Consider the following 26,530-nt stretch of genomic DNA (forward strand, 5'->3'; position numbering starts at 1 on the left):
CTGCTGTAGTGTCTTGATTGGATGAGCTATGCAAAGGGACAGAGACACTGGTAGTCATCTGAATCAGCATAGAAATAGGATCTGCGTCTTGTGAAAATCAATAAACAAAAAAAAAAAAAAGCATGTTAACAAGCAGAAGTTTGACATATCCCCAAGTTAACCAGGGTCTCTAGACATAGGGACACATTTTATTTGCTCTGAGACCAGCTGACCCACTGAACTCATTTATTTTTAAGAGACCGTCAGCAGAATTTATGCTTAGTGAATCATTAATGCTGCAGCGAGTTTCTGCCTGAGTAATCTGAAGAAACATACTATTTTCTGCAAGTTTTAAGACAACGATGTTAAAATGAAATCAAAGATGTCTGTTGAAATACTTGCTGTTTAGTGAAATATGGAAATCCTCTTTCCTGTTCCTTCAGCCCTGTACTAAGGATGAGGAGTGCTGTGGAGAACAGTTGTGCATATGGGGTCAGTGCAGTCAAAATGCAACAAAAGGAGAAGCTGGCGCCACTTGTCAATACCAGACTGACTGCAGCCCAGACCTCTGCTGTGCTGTCCATAAAGGTACAGTACAGGACACATGGATAGTGTGCGCTGCTTAGCATTTCCCACAGAATCTAAATAAGTATCTGTGTGGTTTCTTTCTACAATCAGTCCTGCTCTTCCCCGTTTGCTCGGCCAAGCCTATTGAGCGTGAGCACTGCTTTGGTGCTACCAACCACTTGATGGAGCTGTTGTCCTGGGACATTCAGGATGAGGGACCCAGGAAACATTGCCCCTGTGCAGGAAATCTCCATTGCCAGCACCTAGGGTAGGTAGAGTACATTTAATAGCACAAAATGTCCTAAATATATTTGTTGTTGAGTGAATGACTGTTTAAAAAAAAAAAAAAAAAAAAAAAAAGGTACTTGAGCTTCACCTACGTGTAAACCAAGATTTTTCCTGAATACTACACAGCAGTGTTCTCCTTTTCGACAGGAGAGGGTCCATGTGCCTTAAAAAGGAGGACTCCAGTGAAGAGGACCTGACAGACAGTCTATACTCAGAGATAGACTACATAATCTAGATGCAGCTTGTTTAGATTCACATTACCACCGAGACTGGGGTCTCCTCCGGCTACAGAGCTTTGTTTCAAAAATTCACTGTTTGCCAGCCACAGTGGTAAAGCTATACAGCATGGACAATAGATGAAAGTACACTTATTTTATTTGCTGTCATTGAGACCAGAGGTTTACAATGCTTCAAGGGTTCTGAAAGAGTAGATGAATACTTACTGACAATAAATCAGGAACCACTGCAAAGTTCTGGTGTCCTGACTATTTGCTGCATCTCTATATTCCACTGTAACACTAACCCTAATCTAATGCTAATCCCAGCCCTAAATGTAGCTGTACCACACTACATCTGTAGACCTCTCACATTTACATGTGATCATATCACCTGTTTTAGATTGGCGTCAGCTAATACTATGTTGAGTAGCTGCACTGCATTATCCTAATAACACAAAAATATAGAACAAAGTTACGTTTGACCTGGCCAGTTTGCAGCCTCAATGGATTTACTCTGCACTGTACTGTATAACCAGTAAAACAGTATTGGAGAAGACAAGATGCATGATGTTTTTTTCTTTCAAAAATCACCCCCCTCAACATTGCAGCTACAGGAGGTCAAAGCTACCACAATGCATCAGCAAAACATGGGGAGTTTCTTCTACATGTGTTACAAAAAAAATATATATGTATATATATATATATATATATTAAATTTAGCTGCTGGGAGCCACTTGAATTCAGTTTCATTTAAGAGTACATCTAATTCTAGATGTTTCAACAGCCTAAACTTGTTTTTCTTTGCAGGATCTCTTATTACGGAGAAAATGTTTGCTAAGAAAGACATGTTGCCATTATGTTTTTTTTCCTCTAAGACCTGGGCATTTTTAATTTTAATGGCACAGACGTGTTATTAAATGCATAACAGAAAGAAACGTGCTATGGTGTGATTTATGATGTCAGTAGTATTTGTATAGATGTATTATTATTTTTCTATATATTGAGTTTTTTTTTCTTTTATATACATTATTTTAGAAATCCACTGTTGTCTTTCAAGTCATATCTGATATTCCACAGTACTTCTGCAAGAACATTTCACACGTCAGTAAAACAGTAAATGTGTAAGATGCAGTTTTGCCAATTTAAGTGCCAGGGGCCAGTAACTGTTTACCTTCATTTTCATTATTATTGCCTTTCCACATGACCACCTTGTAAGACCTGAACCTTGTCTGAAATCTGAAAACAAATTTTTAGCGGCCTCTATTAATTATAACTACATAAATTTTACTATCATATCTAAATAAGTATTTGCCCATTAATAAAATGACAAAGTACAGTACGTTGTTACCAGGTTTCTCTCTTTCCAGTTAGAATCATTAAGGATTATGAAGAGGTTATGATTTCCTGATATTTAAAAAATATGAGTCCAGTTGTTTCTTAATCCTCTTCAATTCAGGACTAGATGTAATATTTTGTAGAAAATGAATTACTGTTCCTTGATAATGATGAGCCTAAACCACTTTCCCAGTGACATCATGGACCCAACTTGCAGTTTTCGTTTAATTAATTTAAAAGTGTGACTGGTCAGGAATTGTCCACACCTGGATCTCCAGCTTGGTGCGACACTTCTATAGACCCAACATCACTTTTTACAACATACCATTAGTCTCCAACACTTCAGGTTGTTTGCATGTGCTCTCCACAATCTGACTGTCCATTTTAATAGCCAGTTTGGAAGGTGTGATACTAATTAGGGCCATAGAAATTTAAGATAGAAAGTGAGTTAAAAATCCATTTTAATTTACAGTGACAGAAAACTTGTGGAAAAAAAAGAATTTTAATTCCTTTCTAAAATCATCTTAAACTATTTTCACACAGGATTTAAATCTCCAAAGAAATAAACACCATAACAACAAAAAAAAAAAAAAAATTCTTCAGATATTGGCATTTCTACAGTGAATAGCTGGTGACAGCATCAGGAGCCCAGAGGGGCCGGGATGCTGAGTTTCAGTCCGCAGAGCGGTTGCCCAGGCAGACTGAAAAAGTCCAACCCCCTGGTGTCAGTCTATCAAGCAGCAGCAGGTAGAAGCGCCAAAAACAACCTCACGCTCTCTGCCAAAAACCCAGAGAGCTCCCTCCTCTCAGCACAACACCACACACACACATGCGGATGACACTAGAGATGTACACCCAGTTCACATGGTGCAAAAAAAAATGGATGAAGAAATCCACTTTCTAAATTAAAGGTTAACACAGACAACAGATGTGTACCTGGTGGCTCATGAGATCTGACTGAATGATTACGTCAGGAGCAAAATCATTTTCAACAAACAAGAACAAAACAAGGAGATTCTTAACATACTCGACTTGGATTTGTTTCACTGTACTTTGTATTAAAAGGGCCAGTAGCCTGTGTATCACGAAATCTAGTGGAAGTGACATTACAGAGGTAAAACTCCTACAAAGCAGCAATAAGGACAAACCATGACAATGCTTTACTCTGCCACTGTAGGAGCATTAGAGAAGCAGAAACAATCTCCAGTTTGCAAATTCTTAATTGTTGCTTTTGTTATTCATCACATCTTGTGAATGACATCTCAGCGTGTAAAAGTCACTGAGAGCGTGAGGTCTGCCCCATCAGAAATGGTGAGACTGAGGAAAGCTGGATACTAGTTCTTTGTTGTATGTGCTGTTGATATTGAAGGAAGATGAACAATGTACAATAAAAATGAACTCACTAATGAAGCAGTGCTCAAAAGGTGTGAGGACTTAGAAGATGGTCACAGATGAATCAGATTCAACACAATATGTCCAAAACAGGAAGAGAAACACGCAGTGACTGGGAGTGAGAGACACTGATGAAAAGGAGACAAGAGACTTAAAATAACAGGGTGGATGCCTTCCAGCCCAGTTTCACAGTCCTAACATCTCTGCATCCATCTATTTTACGATCAGTTGATTTGTCAATACAGTTTTAGATTATTTTCTGTATTGAATAGCTTTTGTACTTCCCTTTAAACTTTACAGTACAATACACTATAGTGCACAATGAGGTTTCTGAGCCAGTCCCAGGACTCAGAATGGAGGGTGAGAGCATATCAGCCTCACAGCGCTGCTTTCAAGTCACTATTAGGCCTGACACTGACCGTGGCCCAAACCCTGGTTGCCCTGCTACAGCAGCCAGATGATTTAAAAAAAAAAAAAAAAAAAACAAAAACAAAACAAAACAAAAAAAAAAAACAGGAGAAGTTCTGTGCCTCAGTCCTGCCCTGGCTCCTTGGCAGGGCCTCCATCCAGGTAGATCTTCAGGGCTTTCTCCTTGCGTGGTGAGTAGCTAACACGGTGTCCAGTCTTGAGCAGACGGCTGCTCTCCTTCTTCATCAGCTCATTGCGCTCATCCTCTGACAGCTCCATTGGTTCCTCTGTGCTGTCCCTGCACAAAAACCACAACAATGTTGATCTCAGGTCACAACTCTTTAAATTGTGGACTCCATCTACATCCTTAAATTCATCTTGATCATCAGTGATGGACAGAACAACTGCCTGCCTACTAACCTGGGTTTTTTTTGTTGTTTTTTTTTTTTTGCACAATGTCAGGGACTGAATTCTAACCCATTCAAATCAAACAGAATATCAGCAAACTTGTTAAAGTCAATATTATCATTATTACAAAAGCAAACCAAAACCTATCACCAAACATGGGCCCAACAAAATGGAATGTGGAGCATTTATTTTGAAAAAGAAACGATATTGCTAATGTAAGTTTGCACTTTTTATTGTCATATTTTTGCTGTGATTGTTATATTGAAACTTTTACATCATTACAAATAAAATGTATTATTTTGGATTAACTACGTTTTTACTTCATTTTGATTTAAATATTGAAAAACCATTTCACTAATGATAATGTGTATGCTGCGATAATTTACTCCATTTGATCATATTAGCACATGGCTAATCTAATAATCTACTGAATGAATACAAGTAGATCTTCATTGTCCAAAATTTATGACATAGAAAAAGCCAAGGCTGCTTGACTACAGTTCTGTTTGTGTCAAAAGCTTTGTTAAAACTCTAAAGACAAAAACAAAGTTTTGCTGAAAAGGGGGATTGTCCTTGTGTTGAGGCTTTTTGTTTTACCTGTAGAAGACCACAGCTCCATCATCACAGATGTACAGAGGCCACACATTTAGTGTTGACACCTTAGGGTTCCAGTCCAAATCCTGATGAATCTCCAACACTGAAATATCACAAGGAAATGTTCCTCTACCCTGCACACAGCAGAGAGAAGGCTCATCAGTAAAGTAACAGGAAAAATTAGGCCCTCCATGAGGTGATGAAATTCACGTACTGTACCTTTGCAAACTCCACGTTTTCAAGAGGAATATCACCGATTTCACTAAGCTGCAAACAGAATAAAGAAATTAATCACAAATGGCTACGCACATTATGAAGTGAATAATGCACAAAGAGCGTGAACATGAACATTATCAAAAACAAATTTATCGGGTGACAGATATACCTTGTCCTTAAGTTCTTCTACACTGCTGCTCTCCAGAATCACTTCCTGGAAGGGCCCCAGCTTCATTGTAGCCGGACTCCATCTCCGAGTTAGAACAGCAAGTTGTGACATAGACTTCATCTTCTCTGGTTCTGAGAGACATATAGGAGGACCACCTGAAACTTCAGCAGGGACTGAGCGCACTAAAATACATTTTTTAACTTGTTTGAAAGAAACTGTGTTACCATTAAGGACCTCCAGGAAAACTTCCCAGTTGGAAGAGATGCTGATGTCTTCCTCATAGACATGGTAATCCAGAAACACAGTGCCTGGGTTTTTCCATGTCTTTTTCCTGAGTCGGACCCTGACCCCACACACATGCATAAGTTGTTCTGTCTTTTTTTTTTTTATGTGATCAACTTAAAAACACACACTGTACCCACTTAACTGTAAGGACTAATCAATATGCTGTTTGCCAGTAATAAAAACATTATTGAATTGCTGTTTACACGTCAGCAAATATTTCAGGATAAAATTCATGCAATGAGCTTCGCAATTCATTTTATTATGTGTAATGTCAAGCTCTTACCTATCGATGCTGAGGTCAAGCTTGCACTGCTCTTTCAACTGAGGAAGCAGCTCCTCTTTGGACTGTCTGACAGTCATGCCCTTGGCGAACACCGTGTCCACCAGGAATTTGCAGGGCTTGAAGACAACAGAGAAAACAACATGACTGTAATATATTATATTTCTGATCAGAACATTGTGCAACATACTCAGCTCATTTTAACCAATGAGGTAGACAGTGACAAAACACTCAGTTCTTACCTCTGGTTCATTCACTAGTAACTGATACACCTTAACTCTGTATTCACCCTTTTTCAGTGCCCTTCCTAGTCGAATGGTTATCTATGGGAAGTAAAATGTCTATGTTAAGCCTTAGTTGAAGTATTAGCTCACTCTCAAACAAACGTACTAAAATAAAAAAAAAAAGCAAAATCCAAATACTTATCCTGACCTTGTTATCGTCTGAGAATGATGAGAGTGTTTCATTGAGCCGTACACTCTCGAACTCCTGGTTGTTGGCGTACACTCTGAACACCTTGAACTGGGTCGAGGTGACTCCCACATAGGGCTCCAGGTTCTGTTTAAACGCTGCTAATGTTATTCTCTTGTCCACATGAACCACTAAACCTGACGAAGATCACAAGAAACAACAATTTAAAATATTATTCTCCATTTCTGGTGGATTGCTTGTAATAGAATATGTATTTCTACTGAATGTAAAATAGTTAAATTTCCAGAGTTGTAAAAAACACTTTGTTGCATTTTAGCATCTAATAAGCTTTAAACACACAAATCTGTTCCTCCAACTTGACTTTCCAGACCATATTTCATTATTATATCAACACATACACAGCCCCTTGTATTAACATAGGGCAAATGTACATGTGAATGCAGCCAGTCATTCTGTGTTAATAAATTCCTTGGTTCCTGCTTTGCTTGGTTAAAGTTGAAAATATAATTACAACAAAATATTATTGTTTTAAGAAGATAAAGCCTTTAAACTGCATCATACATTTTTGCGCATCCCATGAGGAGTCATCCTGAGAACAAGGCTCTGCTCTGAAGTACAGGTATTGAGCCTCTGCCTTGTTCTTCCCATTGTCGTCATACTCGCTGTCTGTCCCAGAGTCTTCTTCAGCAGTGTCCCAGGTCTCTTTTTTACCCTCATGGGCTTTGGAGCGTCGGCTACTTGTGATGCTGTGTGAGTCCAGGCCGTTGGCCAGCTGTATGGGCCCACTGTCTGCATTACACAGTGTGTCACTACTGTGGCTGGAGCTCAGGATGTCGCTGTCCACTGAGCTTGTGCTGCGGTCATTGTTCACCTCAGAGTCTGAGCGCTCCTCACAGGCAAAGTGGTTGTCAGGGTCAGAGGAGGCACCGCCGCTGCTGCCAGCTGTGGTCCTGATCCGGTTCTCCAACTCTCTGTTGTCTGCTGCCACACAAAGTGAAGAGTTGGCGTCAGCCTCTTGGGTTGGTGATTCGATATGTTCAAAGTCGCTGGCGTCGGAGCTTTTCTGGCTGTCACTGGTGCTGGAGCCCTGGTGCTGCTGCTGCTGCAGAGACAGATTCTTTAACTTTTCTGTGCTCTCCTCGAGGATGGCCTCTACAGATTTCCTGTTATCCTTTGACCCATCAAAGGATACATCAGAGTCACCTCCTACTTTTTGGCAAAGAGTTCTGTTGGCCAAGGTACCAGGAGACTGCTCAGGCAGTAAAACCAAGAGCCGGATCGTATTCCCGTGACGATCCAAGAGTTTCCACAAGAGTGAGTCAGTGAAAGCAACCTGAAGATCTGTCGACTCAGAGCTCTCTACGAAAACCTGATTAAAAGCGAAGAAGCAAAACAGGTAAACAAACTTAATAATTAAGGTGTTTTTATTAAGGACTGTGGACATTTCACAAAACTGGAAAATCACAAATGACAAACGTAAGAAAAATAAAAGAGACCTTGTTACTCCTGAAGAATCCCTCTGCTTTTAATGTCTTGTTTGGAACATAGAGAAGCCGAAGGTCATTATAGCAGCGCTCCAGAACTACACGCATGGTTTCTGCAGACAGCCCTGTAGCCTGAGAACACAACATAACACAAGAAACAGAAAATGGACTGTTTATTTTACACAATCTTCTCCATTGCAGAGAAAACAGAGGTGACACAGAGAAGATGCAGAGGAAGTAACTGAGTAGAAAGGAAACCTGTGCAATAAGCTGTTTGAATTCAGTGATCGTCTGGTTCAAGTACGCCCGAACACTGATTGGAGAGGCAATGGTCTCATTCTTCAGATCCACAACATGAACCTTTACCATCACCTCTGTAGAATATCAGAAACAGAGCCACACAGACAGAAAGAGGTTATTTTGCTTGGTTTTCAGAACATCTACATTTGCCACTGGTGCACAGTCCATTTGTTTCTAAACCATTAGCACTTGTCTACATTACAAACTACTGTACATGGTCATGCACTCTGCTACATGAGCTTTAACTTCATTAATTCCTAACTGAGCAGTTTGTTTTAACAGTAGCAGGCCACTGACCTCCAGGTTTGTAGGGCTGGAACACCTGCTCTGGCTGGCGGGTCTCCAGCAGCAAGTCGAACATGTATGAGGACTTGACTCCTCCCAGCAGAAGGCCCATCGGTGTGTCCTCCTCACCTTCATAGGAACGCTCCAGGTATTCATGAAACTCGTCATATTTGACCAAGCGACAGCAGTCCAGAGGCACGACTCCCTCCAGCTCCATCAGCTGAGGTCCAGATCACACAAATTACCACAAGAATAATGCAACATATGCCTTCATAAAATAGAATTAGCCCAGAAATAGGAGTGCTTTAGTCCAATACTGACTCATTTTGTATACTTAACATTGTTTAGAGCCATTTTCTAAAACTCACAATAATTCTTTTGTTAATGTTGTGTGTGGTACAGTGGTTGCAAGCAGAAACCTCCTTTTAAAAGCCCCTTTGGTAATGAATTCAAGGACACTCCAACAGTGGATGATCAGTAGTTAGCTGCCGGAACACACAGCATTGATGAGCTATGTTGTTGGAAAAGCTGATGGAGAAAAAGAAAACAATGAGCCAACAAACCTTGTAGGCCATCTCTGTTGCTTCTCTGAGAGTTTTGTCCTTGTGCACTTCTAGCTTGCTCTCCATCATCATCTTTACAGGATGCATGCAGAACAGCTTGATCTGAACGTAAAGCACATAAGAAAAAGAAACTTTCAACTTGCTTTAAAAGAAGAGGCAATATATCGATTTGTAGTCAAAAGGAGAACTGGATTTTCCACAAACGAACAGACCACATACCTTGCAAGTATTACGCTCAATCTCCCTTTGTCTCTTCTCCTGCTCTTCGGACTCTTTCTCCTTCTGAACTAAACTCTTTATGTGCTCTGGGAAGTCTTCCACAGCTAAGTACTCTGCAGATAGAACAAAGCACAGATTCAATTGGCTGGAGTGCAGCACTAGGCAACAAAAGCACTATCTTTTGTATAATATGGTATGAAGGCTTCATATTAAAATCAAACAATATAACTGCTGTTTGGAAAAATTAACATCAAGTTTGTAGCCTAAATAACACATGATACCAGACTGATGAAAACTTATGATTAATAGAAACAAATTAGATGCTGTAGCGTGAATGGAATAAATGTCTTACTTGCATTCCTTGAGGCATCTTTCAATCTATAAATCAGCATGTATGCATTTGTAGAGCTGTTGGGAAGAAAAGGATGCCTTGTTAATGTAGGGAGTAGAGTATATATATATATATACACAGTGGGTACGGAAAGTATTCAGGCCCCTTTAAATTTTTCACTCTTTGTGTCATTGCAGCCATTTGCCAAAATCAAAAAAGTTCATTTTATTTCTCATTAATGTACACTCAGCACCCCATCTTGACAGAAAAAAACAGAAATGTAGAAATTTTTGCAAATTTATTAAAAAAGAAAAACTGAAATATCACATGGTCATAAGTATTCAGACCCTGTGCTCAGTATTGAGTAGAAGCACCCTTTTGAGCTAGTACAGCCATGAGTCTTCTTGGGAATGATGCAACAAGTTTTTCACACCTGGATTTGGGGATCCTCAGCCATTCTTCCTTGCAGATCCTCTCCAGTTCTGTCAGGTTGGATGGTGAACGTTGGTGGACAGCCATTTTCAGGTCTCTCCAGAGATGCTCAATTGGGTTTAGGTCAGGGCTCTGGCTGGGCCAGTCAAGAACGGTCACAGAGTTGTTCCGAAGCCACTCCTTTGTTATTTTAGCTGTGTGCTTAGGGTCATTGTCCTGTTGAAAGGTGAACCTTCAGCCCAGTCTGAGGTCCTGAGCACTCTGGAAGAGGTTTTCTTCCAGGATATCTCTGTACATGGCCGCATTCATCTTTCCTTCAATTGCAACCAGTCGTCCTGTCCCTGCAGCTGAAAAACACCCCCACAACATGATGCTCCCACCACCATGTTTCACTGTAGGGATTGTATTGGGCAGGTGATGAGCAGTGCCTGGTTTTCTCCACACATACCGCTTAGAATTAACGCCAAAAAGTTCAATCTTGGTCTCATCAGACCAGAGAATCTTATTTCTCATAGTCTGGGAGTCCTTCATGTGTTTTTTGGCAAACTCTATGCGGGCTTTCATGCACTGAGGAGAGGCTCTGCCATAAAGCGCCTGCAGTGATAGTTGACTTTGTGGAACTTTCTCCCATCTCCCTACTGCATCTCTGGAGCTCAGCCACACTGATCTTTGGGTTCTTCTTTACCTCTCTCACCAAAGCTCTTCTCCCACAATTGCTCAGTTTGGCTGGACGGCCAGGTCTAGGAAGAGTTCTGGTCGTCCCACACTTTTTCCATTTGAGGATTATGGAGGCCACTGTGCTCTTAGGAATCTTGAGTGCTGCAGAAATTCTTTTGTAACCTCGGCCAGATCTGTGCCTTGCTACAATTCTGTCTCTGAGCTCCTTGGGCAGTTCCTTCGACCTCATGATTCTCATTTGCTCTGACATGCACTGTGAGCTGTAAGGTCTTATATAGACAGGTGTGTGCCTTTCCTAATCAAGTCCAATCAGTTTAATTAAACACAGCTGGACTCCAATGAAGGAGCAGAATCATCTCAAGGAGGATCAGAAGAAATGGACAGCATGTGAGTTAAATATGAGTGTCACTGCAAAGGGTCTGAATACTTATGACCATGTGATATTTCAGTTTTTCTTTTTTAATAAATTTGCAAAAATTTCTACATTTCTGTTTTTTTCTGTCAAGATGGGGTGCTGAGTGTACATTAATGAGAAATAAAATGAACTTTTTTGATTTTGGCAAATGGCTGCAATGACACAAAGAGTGAAAAATTTAAAGGGGTCTGAATATTTTCCGTACCCACTGTATATATATATGGTGAAAATATTGTTTTGTTGGTTCTAAGAGAAACTGCACGTTGCTTCACAATGAACATGAAAGAACAGGAAACCTTGCGTTTTCCCCTTTGAACACAGATGTAAATAATTTCCAGTTCATTTCTGTTCTCCTGCCTAAGCCATTGTGCTGTAATTATGTGATGTGTATCAAGCCACTTAGTGTTAGAGGAAGATATGGAAGACATCGGACCTTGCAAAGGCACTTGAATAATAGCCTCTGCTCCCTGAGGACCCTCCATACGTTTTCTTGATATCATCCTGTGTGATCTGCTCAACAAAAATACAGAAATGTACAATGATTCAGCAGCTACTATCACGTTAATGATAAGGAGAATGTTACAACTAAGAGTACAAACACAACAGAAAAGCACTGATACGCCCACTCTGTCTGACATTTACAGCCATAAGTGGACAAACAAGTTACCCGAGAGCTGAGGCTGACCTTGCTAACATGCTGATCATTGAAGCTATACCACTGGCCATCACTGAAGGACTTAATACAGGCGTAGTAGTGGCCACCTGCAGCACTCCCAGAATGGACCATGACGGAGAACAGCTCAAAAGTCAGCAAACTCTGAGGATAGATGGGAAAACGTTTTTTTAGGTTAAAGCAACAATCAAGTTCGATTTTGTTTGTCCTCAATTTGCAGGGTCACTGATGTGGACAACAGAGGTGCCTACTAATGATACTGCAGTTTCAATGGCAAGACATAAGCTCAAGATAAGTCAGTTACCGCTGTAAAGATTAGAACAGCATGCAGAAAGAAGACAGACTGACACTCTACTTGACATTGATTTTATGCAACAACACCAAAATGTTCACTGAGTCAAAGACAGACATCTCATGTAACATGCACAGGGAAGCAAAGTATTGGCACAGCAACTATAGGTGGGAGGCAATATAAAGGGAAAAAAACAGACTGTTACAATGAGCCTCTAGAAGAGCTCTACTGATCTGAAACTCTCACAGATATCTGAAGAAATGTGGAGTCTTAATGATTGTGGTGCTGAGATCTGGTGATTGTGAAAGCCATAACAAATGATCAGTGTCATTTACATACTCAAATACTCCTACTACTGAAATAACCCCTTATTCGCATAAAAGCAAATCCCTCTGCATCTGGTATGTTACATACACAAGGAGATTACAGCAAACAACAATACAAATATATTAAGTGGTCATAAGATTGTTACCTTTGGCTTTAACACTCTCTCTGTGCTGCTGGTGCTGTCCAAGCAGATGCCCTCATCCACACAGTCATCAGTGGAAAAATCATTGCTCATCTGGTCACTGTGGCAACTGCCTTCATTCTCCGCTCCACTGTCAGTGCAGCTCTCTGTCTGAGGAGACTTCTAGAAGGAGATCATTTCAAAAACCACGGACAAGGGTTTAAATATAGTTTTGACATATAATTTCTATGAAATAAATTTTAAGAGTTACTTTTGGGGAAAATGTGTCACATACTTTAACTACACATAGTAACACATAAAACATTCATTACTCTGGGGAGTTATTAATCCGATGTAAATCAGAAATAATGTCCTGTCACTGCTCCTCTCACCTCATCATCCACATCAATGAATGGACCCATGTCAAGTTCCTCAGGGAAAGTCATGCGGTCATTAAGCTTGATGCGGTGCATAGTGGTGTAGTCAAAATCAAACCGCTTCAGCTGGAGAGTCAGCAGGTAGGGAAAGTGCAGAAATCTCAGACCCTGTGCAGAGAAGCATTTTTTAAAATTCATGATTCTCTGAACATGACTCCCATGTCACATTTTCAGCATGCTCACCTTCCTGGCATCACATTTCTTTTTGCAGCGTTCACAGAAGTACTGGTTGGGCCCATCGAGTGTTTCTGGTTGGATAAATGCCTGCAAAGCCTCCTCCTGTGGCAGAAAATGATATTACAGGTCTGTAGCTAAAGGTCTAAATACTAAATTTCAAGAAATGCAAAAAGATTCTGAAAGTGTTTCATTCGAGGCAATGTTACATGAATGAGTGATAAATGTTGTTCTTGTGGAGAGAAACATACCACACTGCCGTAGGCCTGGCTGGCTCCAAACGGTCTGATCACCAGAGGGATGTCCAGGTAAGTATCAATCCTCCAGCTCTCATAACCACACTCCAGACAACGTACATAATCCTTCAGCTTTCCCTGGTACAGCTGATTGATCAGATCAGCCTGAGGACAGGGAGGTATGACAGTCAGGGCTTCTCCACCGTATTTCGCTTCAAACAATATAGCATTTGTCTGCTACATTATCTTATCAAAGGAGAGACCAACGTTGAAAAATTGCTCTGTGACACCACCTTCCACTTAAAAATTGCCTAGATGAAAAAACTCTGGACAAGTTTGGTGTAACAGGAGTTAGGCTGTTACCAGGACCAAAAAGGATTATCGTCTGAACAGTGGTCATTTTGGGACATCCAATACTCATTTTCCAGGCTCAGCTTTAAGATGAAAGGTTAGCTGTAGCACAGAACATTTATTATGAACATCAGATTTTAGCCTTACAGTAAACATGCTAAAAGCCCTTATTCCAATTCACAATAATCTTTTGCATTCGCTTTATATGGCCTAGCTTGTTTGAAGAAGACACACTCTCCAAATATTGACCAATATTTTTCCTTGTGCTAAGCATATGTGGGATGTAACAGTATTGGAAAAGCAAATGGCAAAGCATATTGCAATTAGCTGACAAAAGTATCTTCAAAGCAAACAATGGCTACACAAGCTAAAATATGAATAATGTATGTTTAACATTTTGCTTTTGTTCACAACAAATTTTATGTTATTTCATAGCTTTTTGTGTCTTGAATAATAATGTACAATGGAATAAATAACATAAACAAATAAAAACTACGGAAAAATATGGTGTGTCCAAACTTGAAACAAGCACTCTACCAGTAGATATATAGCTACTTCAAAAAGTATTTAGACCCTTGACTTTTGTGCCATGATTTTCATTTTAAAAGGTATAACACTGCCATTTCTGCTCCCCAAGGTACACACAATAGTACATAAGGTCAAAGTAAAAAGTGCTTTTAGACATTTTATAAATAAAACACACCTGTGTATAAAAGGTCACAGACCTCACACTGCATATCAGGGCAGAAGTCCAAGAAACTTTCTATAGACCTCTACAATCAAACTATGACTTAGACCTGGGAAAGGCTGTAAAACCATTTCTGAAGCCAGGAGTGTTCTTTAGGAGCACAATGAAATGGAAGACATTTAGAACTACCAAAGCTCTTTATGGAGTTGGCCCTCTGCTCAGTCTGAGAAACTGTTCATGAAAGGTCTTGCTTACGGGCATGACCCAGAGTTCTCTGTAACAGAGCTTCAGAGGTCCTCTGCAAAGATGGGAGAGCCTGGCAGAAGAGCAACCATATCAGCAGCTCTCCATCAGTCAGTCAGTCAGATAGAGTGACTAGATGAAAGACAAACAGCAAACCTACTCTATGTACCTATGTACGCAGATCTGTATAATCCTACACTGGAACTTGAAGAAATATCAAATACCAATACCCAAAAAGTTAAATTCTCACTTTCACTGTAAACCTCTAAGTAAACTAATCCATTGTCATAGCAGTAAGTTTTTTTTAATGACACATCACATGCACTCAGTTTGTCCTAACCAGATGCTCATGTGTACAGACAACACATGCACACTGGTCTAAGTATTTGCAGTTTATAACTGCAGAGATAAAACACAGCCCCAGTTCACTTTTCTCACAGTAGGACTTTTGTTTTTATTGCAAGGGGAATGCTCAGACTGGCTGCTGAATTGTTGTCAGAGGTCTAAGAGAGAAAAAAAAAAATCTTGTTTTCAACCTACCTGCTCTGTCTGCTTCCACTTTTGCTCCAGGGCATCAAACATGACCCTGCAAAGCTCCTGGATGTCATGTTGCTGCCAAGCTAATAAACAACACGCAAAAGGAAAATTAAGTGCACATAAGCAGAGGCATAGACAAGCCATGTGAGTCTAGTCACAAGAGAGCAGAAATGCTTACCTTCACTGCTGTCCCACCCAAAGCTCCGTGTCACATCAGTGGTCTCAATCGCCCGTTTCTTACTAGTCTGCAGCAGGACAAAAAGCCTTTGAAGCTGGTAGGGAATACTGGTGACGGGATCCTCCTCCGACTCCTCAAATTCCCAGCTGAAACCGGACAGAATTTATAAACAAAGGAGTACACCACAAATAAACATTCACAAATGATTATAAGTGTAGTTCCTTACTTGTAGAGTGCATTTCTGAATTCTGGTGTCATGAAAAGAGTTTGTAGAAGACTGTTCAAATAGCATGTCATAGCTTGGTTGACCAAGCCCACATAACCTATGATGGGGGCAAAAAACAAGAAGTCAGCTAGGCTTGTAAAAAAGGAAAAAAAAAAAAAAAGTGATGCCATATATTGGACAGGTTAGCAAACCTTACCTGTCTCAGATTTGTTGAGGATGGATGAGTAGGAGTAAGATGGACTGCTGTAGTCACCGCTGCTGCCTGCAGTGCCGTCCCTTAGTAGAGGCCCAATAAACCGCTCCTGAGAACTGTCATCCACTCCACTGCTATCTGCTGTTCCTGACTCATCCTGTGCACATAAATATATAGAGTAAACTTTTCATAAAGTATCTTAAGTTTCCAAAACCAATCTCACTTTAATAGACCTAACAAAAAAAACAAACAACAAAAAAAAAACCTCAATTAGTTAATCATGTAATACTCACCGATACAATCTGGGGCTGCTCTCCGTCTTTGTCCGTAAGCTGGAGGAAATTCCTCTTACCACCAGGTTCAAACCCAGAATCTGAAAGGGACATCTCACTGTTATGGTCCAGTGGTGCCTATAGAGAGGCAGAGTGAAAACAAAAATGACATGAACAGACAGCTTTTATAGAGGTAAGCAGTCCCTGGAGAAGACACACAAGACACACAAAAAGCACCAGCAAAGATTCAAAACACATAGCTTACAAACTGCAAAACAGATGAACTCACAAAAAGATTTAGACTCCTTCTGAATTCATTTTCATCAAATTCCCTGTACTGATGCGTATGAAGAAAGTAGCTTGAAGTCAACATGTGAATAAAGCTACGTAGCAGTCTTCCTCCTGGGCAAGCTGGGGACAAGCCAACAAAGTGCTGCAGTGGAAACATGCAGTAGCTTAATCCACTGACCTACTCAGTGAGATAACAACAGACACTGCACCTGGGCTTTGACCTGGGTCAGCAGCAGGATTAGCTTGGGCTCATTTAAGAAAAGGCAGGACTATATACACAAACATAGACAACAGAGAACAAGCTCAAGAATTATTAAATGAGCATGTAAAAAGTACAACCGGGAGATATTGGTGCACAATATAAGCATGCAGAGTGCTCTAGTAGCTAAAGGGTTACAGTGCCATGTAATCATGTAATGTCCATGGTTTGATTTTGGCTGTGAACCTTTGTTGCCCCCCCTTCAGCAGCACCACTTTTTACAAACTTTTTCTTTGCAGCAGAGTACCATAAAATGCAACTTTTATCTAGACTTGAACCTTTGATTTAACTGAGTAATAACTGACATTCAGCTCAGACCCAGCTGAGATATTTAATTACACTGTGTAGACTTATGTGGAAATAATTATCACATTTGGCAAAAACATAAGTGAACATGTAGATTTAGTAATGTCCTAACCATGTCCAGAGTGTTTCCCCAGGCAAGGTCAAAAGTGTCATTTACATATCCGGCTTTGTGGGCAACATCTTCATATAGTTTGGAGAGGGTGGTGGAAGCAGGCAGGTTGAGGGTCAGCCTCTCATTGACTGTCTTTGCACTGGTGGTGTCCTGGATTATGCATAGCACCCTCGGCTCCTCAGCTGCATTTTGGATCTAAAAATGAAGAGGAATGGGGAAAAAATTAAGATGATGTCATGACTACATTTTCATTATGTTTTGCATGTAGTATAATGCACCTAAAGGCAGAAAGTTAAGCATTAGAATGGTTTGAATATTTGTATGGTTTCCAGCAGTTGTCATACTCAGAAACATGCCAGTGCACAAAAGAAAAACACCACCCAACATCAAACCTCACTGCTGGAATCACTAAATATTTACGTTTATTTTCATTAAAAAAAAAAAAAAAAAAATACAGCAGGGCATTGAACCAAATCCATTTTTGGTACCACCTCAAAAAAACTCAGACAAATAGAGTAAGCAAATCTGATTTAACTGAAAGGTTGTCAAATTCATACAGTTTAATTAAGACACTGTTGTGGTATTGTTTGTATTGAGATCAAATCGAACTGCTAACAGAATTATAGTATTTCTTAAAATAAGAGATTTGTAGAGCCACGCATTTCAATTCCACAAAATAAGGTATATAAAAAAAAATTGGTAATTAGGTAGTGTAATCTGGCAATACTGTCAAAATGCTTCAAATGGCAGCCAGCCCCAGTAACTGAAGTGAACACAGAACGCATTCACTGGATCAGTACAGTCTGATGGAAAGTCATCAGTTGTGCCTAAGACCATGAAACCAGAGAAAATTTCTTTAAAATGAAATTTTCTTCAGATAAAATTCAAATGCAGAAAAAGCTATCTGTATATAACCGTTACTGTTTATAGTTAGTATAGTGGTTATAGTGGTTTATGGTATTGATAAATGACCAAACAGTGATGTTGCTACATTTTCATGCAAATCATAAAAAGAAGTTACATTTCTAACAATAAAGATGCGATGCCATTTAGGATCAAATGACATACAGACTAAAAAGCTAATATAAAAAAAAGGAAGTGACAAAAACAGGCAAAAAAAAAAACTCACTTTGCAAGCAATGATATAGCCAGCATGCAAACAATGTCAAGCCAGTTTCCTAAACTTTAAGAAATGGAAATTAAGAAAAACTAGGACTGAGGGTTGAACCCTACTGGATGTTGAACACTGACAAAGTACCTATTTTCTTCACAAGACCTGTGAAAAGTTGCAAATTATAAATGATACCCAACCTTGAATGCAATTATAGTTTAGTAGTGTTTTGTTTTTGTTTTCCACAAACCCTCCAGTAGGTCATTCAAAACCAATACATTTTTCTTCAGCAAGTCATTATCAATACTTAGAAACATGCACTTGCATAAAAGTGACAACATATATGAAGCTGACTACTAAGTGAAAAATGTGTCTTGATCATTCGTTTGTGTATGATGGTCATCACGATGCTGCCTCATGCCTCTATTTAATACCATGCTTTATCGCAAGCACCCACACCACAAATGTCTACCTGAGAAAGCCTCTTCATTTCATCAAAAATACTTTGTCTGCAACTCCAAAACACACCCTAATAATATGTGGAGATAGATCAGGTGAAGAACAACTTAAAGCACACAAAAACAAGAAAATAGCTTGTAAAGTATGTCGGCTTCATCAGCCACACTGAGATTCAATGAAGGCGATTTGTAGGTTTACACCTATCACTGTTTGGCTGGAAAATCAACCTCATGGTTGCTGACAGGGTAGTAATTACAAGAAACGTATTCATGTTATTCCAGTTTTTGCAACCTCTCTGTGAGATTTGTGACTGACAGGTCCTACAAAGAAGCTGCCACTGACAACACACGAGTGCATTATGAGATTAAAGGTTATTTTTACCGTGGGTATAATCACAAGGTGCTGACATGACGCTACAGGTACTGCAAAGCAAAAGGCGTATTTTTTTACAGCTGTAAGTGATTCTAAACGGCACAAAAATTACTGTTATGTTGTAAAATGTCAGCATCCATAACCATCTATGAATACAAATGACTACAAGCGAACAACATGCACGCGAACACACAAACAGCTGCACATAAAGGCAGACAGTGAGATTAAAATAGGTAATATTTTAATTTCTTAAATTTCCACCTCAAATTGTGATTTCACGAGGACATCATGTCTATCTGGTCTAACAAAAAGCAGCAAGTGGAACAACGCTCCAGTGTGAAGACCCCTGTAATATTAGTTTATTATTATAAACTAATAATTAGTTTATGAATTAGTTTAAATTAACAAACTAATTATTAATTTATTCATTTAAACTAATAAAAAAACTAAATAAAAATCAGGAAAGTCCAGATAGACAAGACAAGATAAAATAAGGTAAAATAACAACTTTATTAATCCCCAAAGGGAAATTCAGGGCATGATAGCAACAAATTGAATTTGAATACATCGTATGGCCACTGCAAGTTTGCTTCTGGCTTGTTGTGACTTGTACAAGAAAAACAGAACAATGTGCAAAACCTTAGAAAGTATTAAACTTATTCATCTTTCACTTTTTTTTATACATAGTACTATCACAGAATAATGAATTGTGTTTTTTTTTATGTGGCTCTGTCAAAGTCAGTGTTCCCCAATAAAAATCTTCTGACTAGAAAAAATAGAGGAATAACTTGGTAAGTAAAAAATTGCATAAAATCCAAGATAACTGGTATATTGTTCTTGTTAGAGAAAGAGGATAGGTCAGTATTACTTCAGTACCACTCTGATCACAAAGTTATTCATTATCTTAAATGTTACAGGGTTGTGCGAGTGTGGTTATGTGACTGGGGTTAAGTCTCACAAATGTTTAAACACCAAATGCAGCTCAAGTTCCATACACTTCTATTTTCTATCTATTTAAGCTTGAGTTTATGTCTGGTTCCACAACAGTAGTTAATAATTTGAAAACCTCTGTATTATCTTAACTACAAAACTAAAGAACTGGATGTGATGTTTTACTAGTTTTCGTGTTCCTAACCTAATAGCATATCCACAGAGTTAAAGGACGGTGTGCATTGTATCTTAGTGTTCAAAAAGGCAACCAAAGACTGCTGTTTCAGACGAGAAAACAGGAGACTTGTACGTCTAACTGCTGAAAGTCTGCTAGTAGTGAATTAAGAAAGTAATATATGAATAATAAATGCTATTAAGTAAATAATACAAATCCATTTTCTCCTCACAAGTGCAAGTCATCCTTCTTGTTAAAAATAAAGGCCTGCTTAGCATGGTTTAATTAGATCCATTATAACCTATTACTAAATTTGTGTAGCTAAGTCTGCAGCGCTGTATCATTAAATCCAATTTTCCCACCAGTCTTCAATATCAACAAATGACTGCCCCATGCACGACATGTGACTGCTGCAGGCTTAAATCCCAAAGATCCATAAAAACACCCATGATTAAATGCTGGTACTCAAAATAACTTGCAGTAATGCTATAATATTGCATATATGTTAAGTGTAAAATAACCACTGAAAATGTATCAACAGTACCCTATAGCCATGCGTACACATGTCAACAACCAACCTGCCACCATCTGTAACTTCAGTGTTGTTGACACAGGCTGGACAATTGAGGGTGTATAGGCGTACACAGTATAAGGTATACAGTTATTGGGCTGAGCTGAATAATGTTTAAGTAGTTAGCATTGTACTATCGTAGATGATCAGACTGTTTCAATGTGAAGTGACTGTTACACATGCACTAACGTTAGATGCCAAAACTGGCACGTTTCTATTCTACCATTAGAGACACACAAAAAAATAGTTCTACTATACAAATAAATAATAACTAGTTAACGTTGACGCGATACACGTTAGCTAGCATTAGCTAATTTCCCAAGCTAATGTTAACGGTTAACAGGAAACCCCATTAAGTTTCATTCAAAACAATCAGCAAACACGGTGGATAAGTAAGCGGAGTAAGCATATTTATATCACTGGCTTTAGAACTAAACGTTGCTTCAACACTGCCACGCATGTCCACTGCTGTAGTGTTAGCTATTTACATTTATTTAGCAACTCCACAAACATTAGCTACATTAGCTAGCTGTTAGCATTAACTAGACTGGAAGGCTAACGACACAAGCTAGCCCAATTCTACTAGCTTAGCTTGCTAATGTGCAAGTTAGCTGACTAATGTTGACAAACGTCACCTTGGTTTGATCGTGTAACATGATGTCAAGTTTATTTAAAAGGCCCAGGGGTTTCCGATCACAGGACAGTCAAATTCTCAGGTTGCATAACTCAGTGACAATTATGTCATAGCCTCAGCTGGCACAAAAACTCACTTTGAGATTTAGCGAAGCTAGCCGCTAACTGATGTTAGCTTTGATGTTTGTTAGGCCGACCAAGTCATGTTTAGCTAACTGTTAGCAGCAGAGAGTTAGCCTCCAGATGACACACCGAGATCACAAACTCGCAAAGTGGTGCCAAAGTTTCCCATCATAAATGTGCCTGGTCTGCAAGGTGACAGCTGATTGTCCGCCCTGGACTGGGTGCGTGATAATCTCACCTCTTTGGGTACGAACTGGTTCTCCTCGCTAGGCACCATTTCCATTTGTGCGACAGTTTACACAAGCATCTATCCGGACAAGGACTGTCAGCGAAGAAACTTGGCAGCAATACACACAAACATGGTTTGTGCCCAGTTTGGTGGAAGTTTGGATGCTTGGATGACAAAGTTAAAGTTGCCAAAACTTAGAGGCTTATGTAAAAGTGATCGCAACACTCTCGGTTACACACTGTGCTGCTATAAATGGAGAAAAATGGCCGGTGTTTGCACTGCGCGAGACTTCACTCAGAGCTTTGGCGTCACATCCATCTAGATGAGCGTGCGTGATGTACGGGCAGGATGACGTCGGCCAGTGTGTACGCGGATTGAATTGTTTTTAAAAAAGACACATTGACAGCAACTCGCAGAAAAGACACAAAAAGGTTGAGCGTATATGTGCGAGCGATATAGTTTTTTTTTTTTTGTTTGCCGTCGCATCACTACAACTTTTATACACTGAACTGACTGTAGGTGCAAAATACGGTATCATGATGGATATTAATGATGAGCTTAAGAGGTTTAGGTATATAATCAAAAATATTTTTTTTATTTTTTGTTTATTCTGTTTATCTGAATGTGATTGATGGACAGGGATGATCATACTGATCATACTCACCACCTGGTCTATTATAAGCTGTAAACTGTCAGGTGGGTCCTATGTCTTATTAAAATTTTATTTTGTTGCATTTTTATTATTATTTCCTTTGATATAATCATTAGTAATTTTTATATTTGGCCAATTAAGATATAAGAAATAACAGAAATGGGGCAGCACAGTGGCACAGAGTGTTGAGCAGTTTCCTCCCGCAGTCCAAAAATATGTATGTCAGGTTGATTGGTGACTCTAAATTGCCCATCTTCTCTATGTGGCCCTGTGATGGACTGGTGATCTGTCCAGGGTGTACCCCTGCCTTACACCCAAAGAGTTGGGATAGGCTCCAGCAGATCCCTGTGACCCTAAAATAGGAATAAGCAGGTATAGATCTTGGACGGATGGATGGAGATGAGAGGAAATGAGGGAAAGTGTTACTTAGAATCGAGGGTTCACCACTCATTGATACTAACTGAACCTTTACCCTAGATTGGTACATTTACAGACACAGAGTGAAATGTGCTGAAATTATTTTTGAATATTGCAGCGGCTATTTGGAGCAAACAGAATGCATGTTCCACGTTGTCACCTCGGAGCAAAAAATAAAATTTAATAACAGCCCCTCTCTGCATGTTTGTATGGGTTTGCTTTGTTTGCTGAAGTTTATTTTTGGTGATCCAGGTTTCCCACACATTCCAAAGACAAGTCTTGAGTCTAGATTGCACATATGTTTCCTGTATGAGTCATTTTTAGTGTTTCTGCTGCAGTTGAGTTCCAGAAGCATGGAGTAAGCTTAAAGCAGAAAAATTATAATGAAAGTTTGAAGATGCATAGACAAAATGAGATTGTTAATTTAGCTCTTAGTAGCCTACACTCTTGTTTATTTCTACATAACTTCACTAGTAATTCCTTATCTTGTGCTGTTCATCACCTGAGGCTTTGGGACATTGCATAAAGTGAACAGACATAGTCCGTTTCTACTTTGTTGATTAAAGCTAATTAGCAACAAATTTAATGCAAATAGCCAAATTTTAATGAAAGAAAATTCATCATCCATAAGGTCATGCTTCCATCATGCACTGGCACAGATTTAACAACACAGTTTTGCACAGTTTTAATTAATGACCTGCATAAATAATTATGCAGTTGTCAACAACAATATTACCTTTAAGGAATGACATATTCACAGATGTACTTTTTCAGGCTGCGACAAACCTCATCATACCACTTTCCTTGTGCAGTCACTGAAAGAGCAACACAGCTCTCCCTCTTAGTTCCTGTGGGCTGCTTCTTGGAGTGGTCCCAGTTGAAGTAACTGATTGGCAGACTGTTGACATCAACATACAGGCCTTCTTTTACTATGTCTGCCACACCGATCCAGAAGTCCTTGGATCCAGGAGCACTCCTCTTTGCATAGTCTCTCAGTTCGTTGTTTTCCATCACATCACGTGGCGTTGCAAGAGTTCCTCCTTGTGCAATGCAGTCCTCATTCGCTTCATGGTAATGTTTGGGTACCTCAATCGTTAGATAACACTTCCTGTGAGCTTTGATGCCACGGAGACAGACTGAAAACACAAAGCATTTACTTCATGAGTGAATGAAATTGTAAATCCAATTGGGAAAAACTGGAAAAATGCAAAAAAAAAAAAAAATATTTAAAAGAGCATATAAATGTTTCTACATTTTCCAAAAATTGTCTTAAAAACATTCTCCCCCTTGTGCATTTCAACCCTTTGCTTACATTTTAATGAGAAAATGAGTGCGTCTGCCATCTGCTGCTGACGTAGCATATTCTAAGTCCAAACATATTAATAAACCTCTCCTTTTTTTTGGCACACATGGACCTCTGTGCAAGAGAGCAGGGGTAGAGGCAGAGTTGGACCCACACATAGAGGAAATGCCGAGAGAGAGAGAGAGAGAGAGAGTGGAGAGCGCAAATAGCAGCTAAATTTGTGACAGGCCAACTAAGTAAATAATATAAATAAAGTATGAGCCACGAATAGGTAAAGCTGAGCCACAGAGTTCATTAATGAGTGTACAATATATTCTTGGTTGTCCAAACTAAATTATTCTATAAAGAGACATATTAATGTCTCTTTATAGAATATGTGCATGCAAAAAAACATTTTCCTGCACTTTGCATGTCCCTTTGTGTGCTTAGGAATATGGCATAAATATAGCGCCATACAAGCATAGACGCTTTCAAATGACGAGTTACCTCTGCTCAGTGGCCTAAACTACAGACAAAACTGAGAGAAGGCCAACAGTCAGATGTACAAAAACACGTTACAGTACAACTGTAACTTCCATGTTAGGTAGCAAAAGCAGTACCTGTCTGCAACGCCTGCATCTCTTTCAATGAATTCACCTCCTGCCATAACTTCTCAAGCTGGGACTTCACATCATCTTCCTCTGCACCTGCATCTCAAAGAAGAGGCAAGATGAACAATTCAGATGAACACTGGTACAGAGCACAATATTGTTGAATTGCATGTGAAGGTTACCTCCGGACTGCCGAGATGACACAGCCTTCCTGGTGCGAGATGGACGGCTGGAGCTGAAGTGGAGCAAGGAGAAGCAAAGAACGAGAAAGACCGGCAGGGCCAGACGTGCCATTTCTGAGGCAAGTGGATCCTGCAGGACAGGACACAGTGCCACACTTTGTGTAGCTCTGAGAAAAACCAGAAACACTGTGGGCAGCTCAATATATACTGGCCCCTCTGTATGCCTTTCTGGGTACTCATTCTGCATTGGCTCCAAATCTGTTTGTTTTTGTCCAAACATCAGGAGGAGGTGAGGTAGGTATAAGGGTGGAACGACAAATAATGATTTCCTTGTGTCTGGCTTTTGATAAATATTTACTTGGAACAGGGTGCACTAAGCAGTATTCCCTTTCATTTTACCAAACATACTGGAAATTCATTGGCTTTTACAGAGTTTTCTTCAGCCTTCCGGTCACGTCAGTTTTGGACTTGCCAAGTCCCTTTTTACAGGTAAAATAATGACGCCAACGTATGTGAAATGTCAGACGATACCACCCAACAGTGAAATATGGGATTCATGTGGTATTCATTTAACCTTTAATAAGGGGCATCTTTACAACCTTCAGAACATGAAAATAAGTCACAAAGTAAATGTAACTGCTATTTACATCCCTGCTATACTCTAGATATGACTCAGGGAAGACCAGTTCCCAGTTTTGGAGTTATTTTCAGATTAAGATATATATAGATGGGAGGAGTGTATATACTCTCGGGTAAAGGGGCTTAATATAACAATAAAACCAGCTCAAATTTTACCATTATGCATTTCTGAACATTATCTTTCATTTAGGGGTAAACTAAATAATATATTTTCCACAAAAGTGAAATATTTCTTAAAAATAATGTATGTAACCAAAAATAATTGTATTTGCTATAGCATAAACATGACAAGATTATCAGCAAGTTATAAAAACTGTATCTAGAACTGTGTAAAACAGTAGCTATAACTATGTAAAAATATGTAAAAACTACATTATTCTTGCATACTTTCTGTAACATACAGTAGGTGTAAACTGATGTGCTCTGGCAGTGTATGTTCCATTTAATTTAGACTTTCATACTGTTACATTCAAGTTCTGAAGCCTCTTTAGGTAGTGTGTTTACTTTGAAGCAGTCAGAAGATTTGAGGATGAGATTGACAGCTGCTGACAAGACTGGATTTCTGGATTTTTTAATAAAGAAAAGGTTAAGATTCCACATAAATAAACAGTTTGCAGCTGTTCTGCCACTTAAGTAGCACAAACATGTTTAAACTATTAATTGTAAAGTTTGAAAATCTTTTACTTTGTTGCCATCTGGTGGCAAACTGAGGGTTATGTAGTGGGATGTGTAGCATATCTGTAGTCCACATTCTGTAACATAACCTCCAAAATGTTCAGAATTAACTAAATAAATAATATATATATATATATATATATATGTATGATATGAATCCAGATAAAAAGCCATTATTCCGCACTGATTTCATGAGTTAAAAATGAATACATTTCATATACATATATTGTTTTCTAAAAAGAGATCATGTGAGAAAACTTTTAAGTGTCATGTCA

General features: G+C 39.2%; 3 protein-coding genes across 4 annotated transcripts in view; 1 reads left to right on the plus strand and 2 right to left on the minus strand.

Annotated features, from left to right (window-relative positions):
- dkk3a (dickkopf WNT signaling pathway inhibitor 3a) overlaps positions 1-1,974 on the plus strand; it is a 4,302-nt gene extending 2,328 nt beyond the window's left edge. Inside the window, exons 5-7 of the mRNA XM_026320184.1 lie at positions 423-567; positions 658-814; positions 982-1,974. Coding sequence (XP_026175969.1) covers positions 423-567; positions 658-814; positions 982-1,069 — 390 coding nt within the window. The 3' untranslated portion in view covers positions 1,070-1,974. The remainder of the gene's footprint in view (positions 1-422; positions 568-657; positions 815-981) is intronic.
- Positions 1,975-2,970: 996 nt separating this feature from the next.
- On the minus strand, positions 2,971-22,078 carry usp47 (ubiquitin specific peptidase 47). 2 transcript variants are annotated; one of them, XM_026320061.1, is made up of 29 exons: positions 21,807-21,851; positions 18,778-18,834; positions 17,195-17,389; positions 16,248-16,364; positions 15,958-16,111; positions 15,762-15,858; positions 15,536-15,681; positions 15,361-15,440; positions 13,554-13,703; positions 13,312-13,407; positions 13,084-13,236; positions 12,716-12,874; positions 11,964-12,095; positions 11,712-11,788; positions 9,775-9,830; positions 9,423-9,535; positions 9,204-9,305; positions 8,653-8,860; positions 8,314-8,429; positions 8,068-8,187; positions 7,133-7,940; positions 6,572-6,747; positions 6,382-6,462; positions 6,143-6,258; positions 5,799-5,917; positions 5,575-5,705; positions 5,409-5,456; positions 5,193-5,323; positions 2,971-4,485 (listed from the first exon to the last, which is right to left on the minus strand). In XM_026320061.1, the coding sequence occupies exons 1-29, from the start codon at positions 21,849-21,851 to the stop codon at positions 4,311-4,313; spliced, it is 4,158 nt and encodes a 1,385-aa protein (XP_026175846.1). In that variant the 3' UTR covers positions 2,971-4,310. The 2 variants fall into 2 exon arrangements, with proteins under 2 accessions (XP_026175846.1, XP_026175847.1); XM_026320062.2 differs by lacking the exon at positions 18,778-18,834 and having other exon boundaries at positions 4,311-4,485; positions 21,807-22,078.
- A 1,471-nt stretch (positions 22,079-23,549) lies between these two features.
- Positions 23,550-25,096, minus strand: clec3a (C-type lectin domain family 3, member A). Its single transcript, XM_026320246.1, has 3 exons — positions 24,942-25,096; positions 24,769-24,855; positions 23,550-24,002 (listed from the first exon to the last, which is right to left on the minus strand). The coding sequence occupies exons 1-3, from the start codon at positions 25,051-25,053 to the stop codon at positions 23,605-23,607; spliced, it is 597 nt and encodes a 198-aa protein (XP_026176031.1). The 5' UTR covers positions 25,054-25,096; the 3' UTR covers positions 23,550-23,604.
- Positions 25,097-26,530: the final 1,434 nt, after the last annotated feature.

The sequence above is a fragment of the Mastacembelus armatus genome, chromosome 3 (genome assembly GCF_900324485.2).
Source record: "Mastacembelus armatus chromosome 3, fMasArm1.2, whole genome shotgun sequence".
NCBI classification, from domain to species: Eukaryota; Metazoa; Chordata; class Actinopteri; order Synbranchiformes; family Mastacembelidae; genus Mastacembelus; species Mastacembelus armatus.

What these genes read in the sequence shown, in the direction of transcription:
- usp47 (XM_026320061.1), bottom strand. Translation starts at nt 21,851, where the DNA reads ATGGAAATGGTGCCTAGCGAGGAGAACCAGTTCGTACCCAAAGAG. An exon ending in TTGAGCGTAATACTTGCAAG is followed by an intron (nt 9,306 to 9,422) that starts GTATGTGGTCTG and finishes CTTTACGTTCAG; the next exon opens with ATCAAGCTGTTCTGCATGCA. An exon ending in GATTCTTCAGGAGTAACAAG is followed by an intron (nt 7,941 to 8,067) that starts GTCTCTTTTATT and finishes GCTTTTAATCAG; the next exon opens with GTTTTCGTAGAGAGCTCTGA.
- clec3a (XM_026320246.1), bottom strand. Translation starts at nt 25,053, where the DNA reads ATGGCACGTCTGGCCCTGCCGGTCTTTCTCGTTCTTTGCTTCTCCTTG. An exon ending in GTCATCTCGGCAGTCCGGAG is followed by an intron (nt 24,856 to 24,941) that starts GTAACCTTCACA and finishes TTTGAGATGCAG; the next exon opens with GTGCAGAGGAAGATGATGTG. An exon ending in GATGCAGGCGTTGCAGACAG is followed by an intron (nt 24,003 to 24,768) that starts GTACTGCTTTTG and finishes TTGTGTTTTCAG; the next exon opens with TCTGTCTCCGTGGCATCAAA.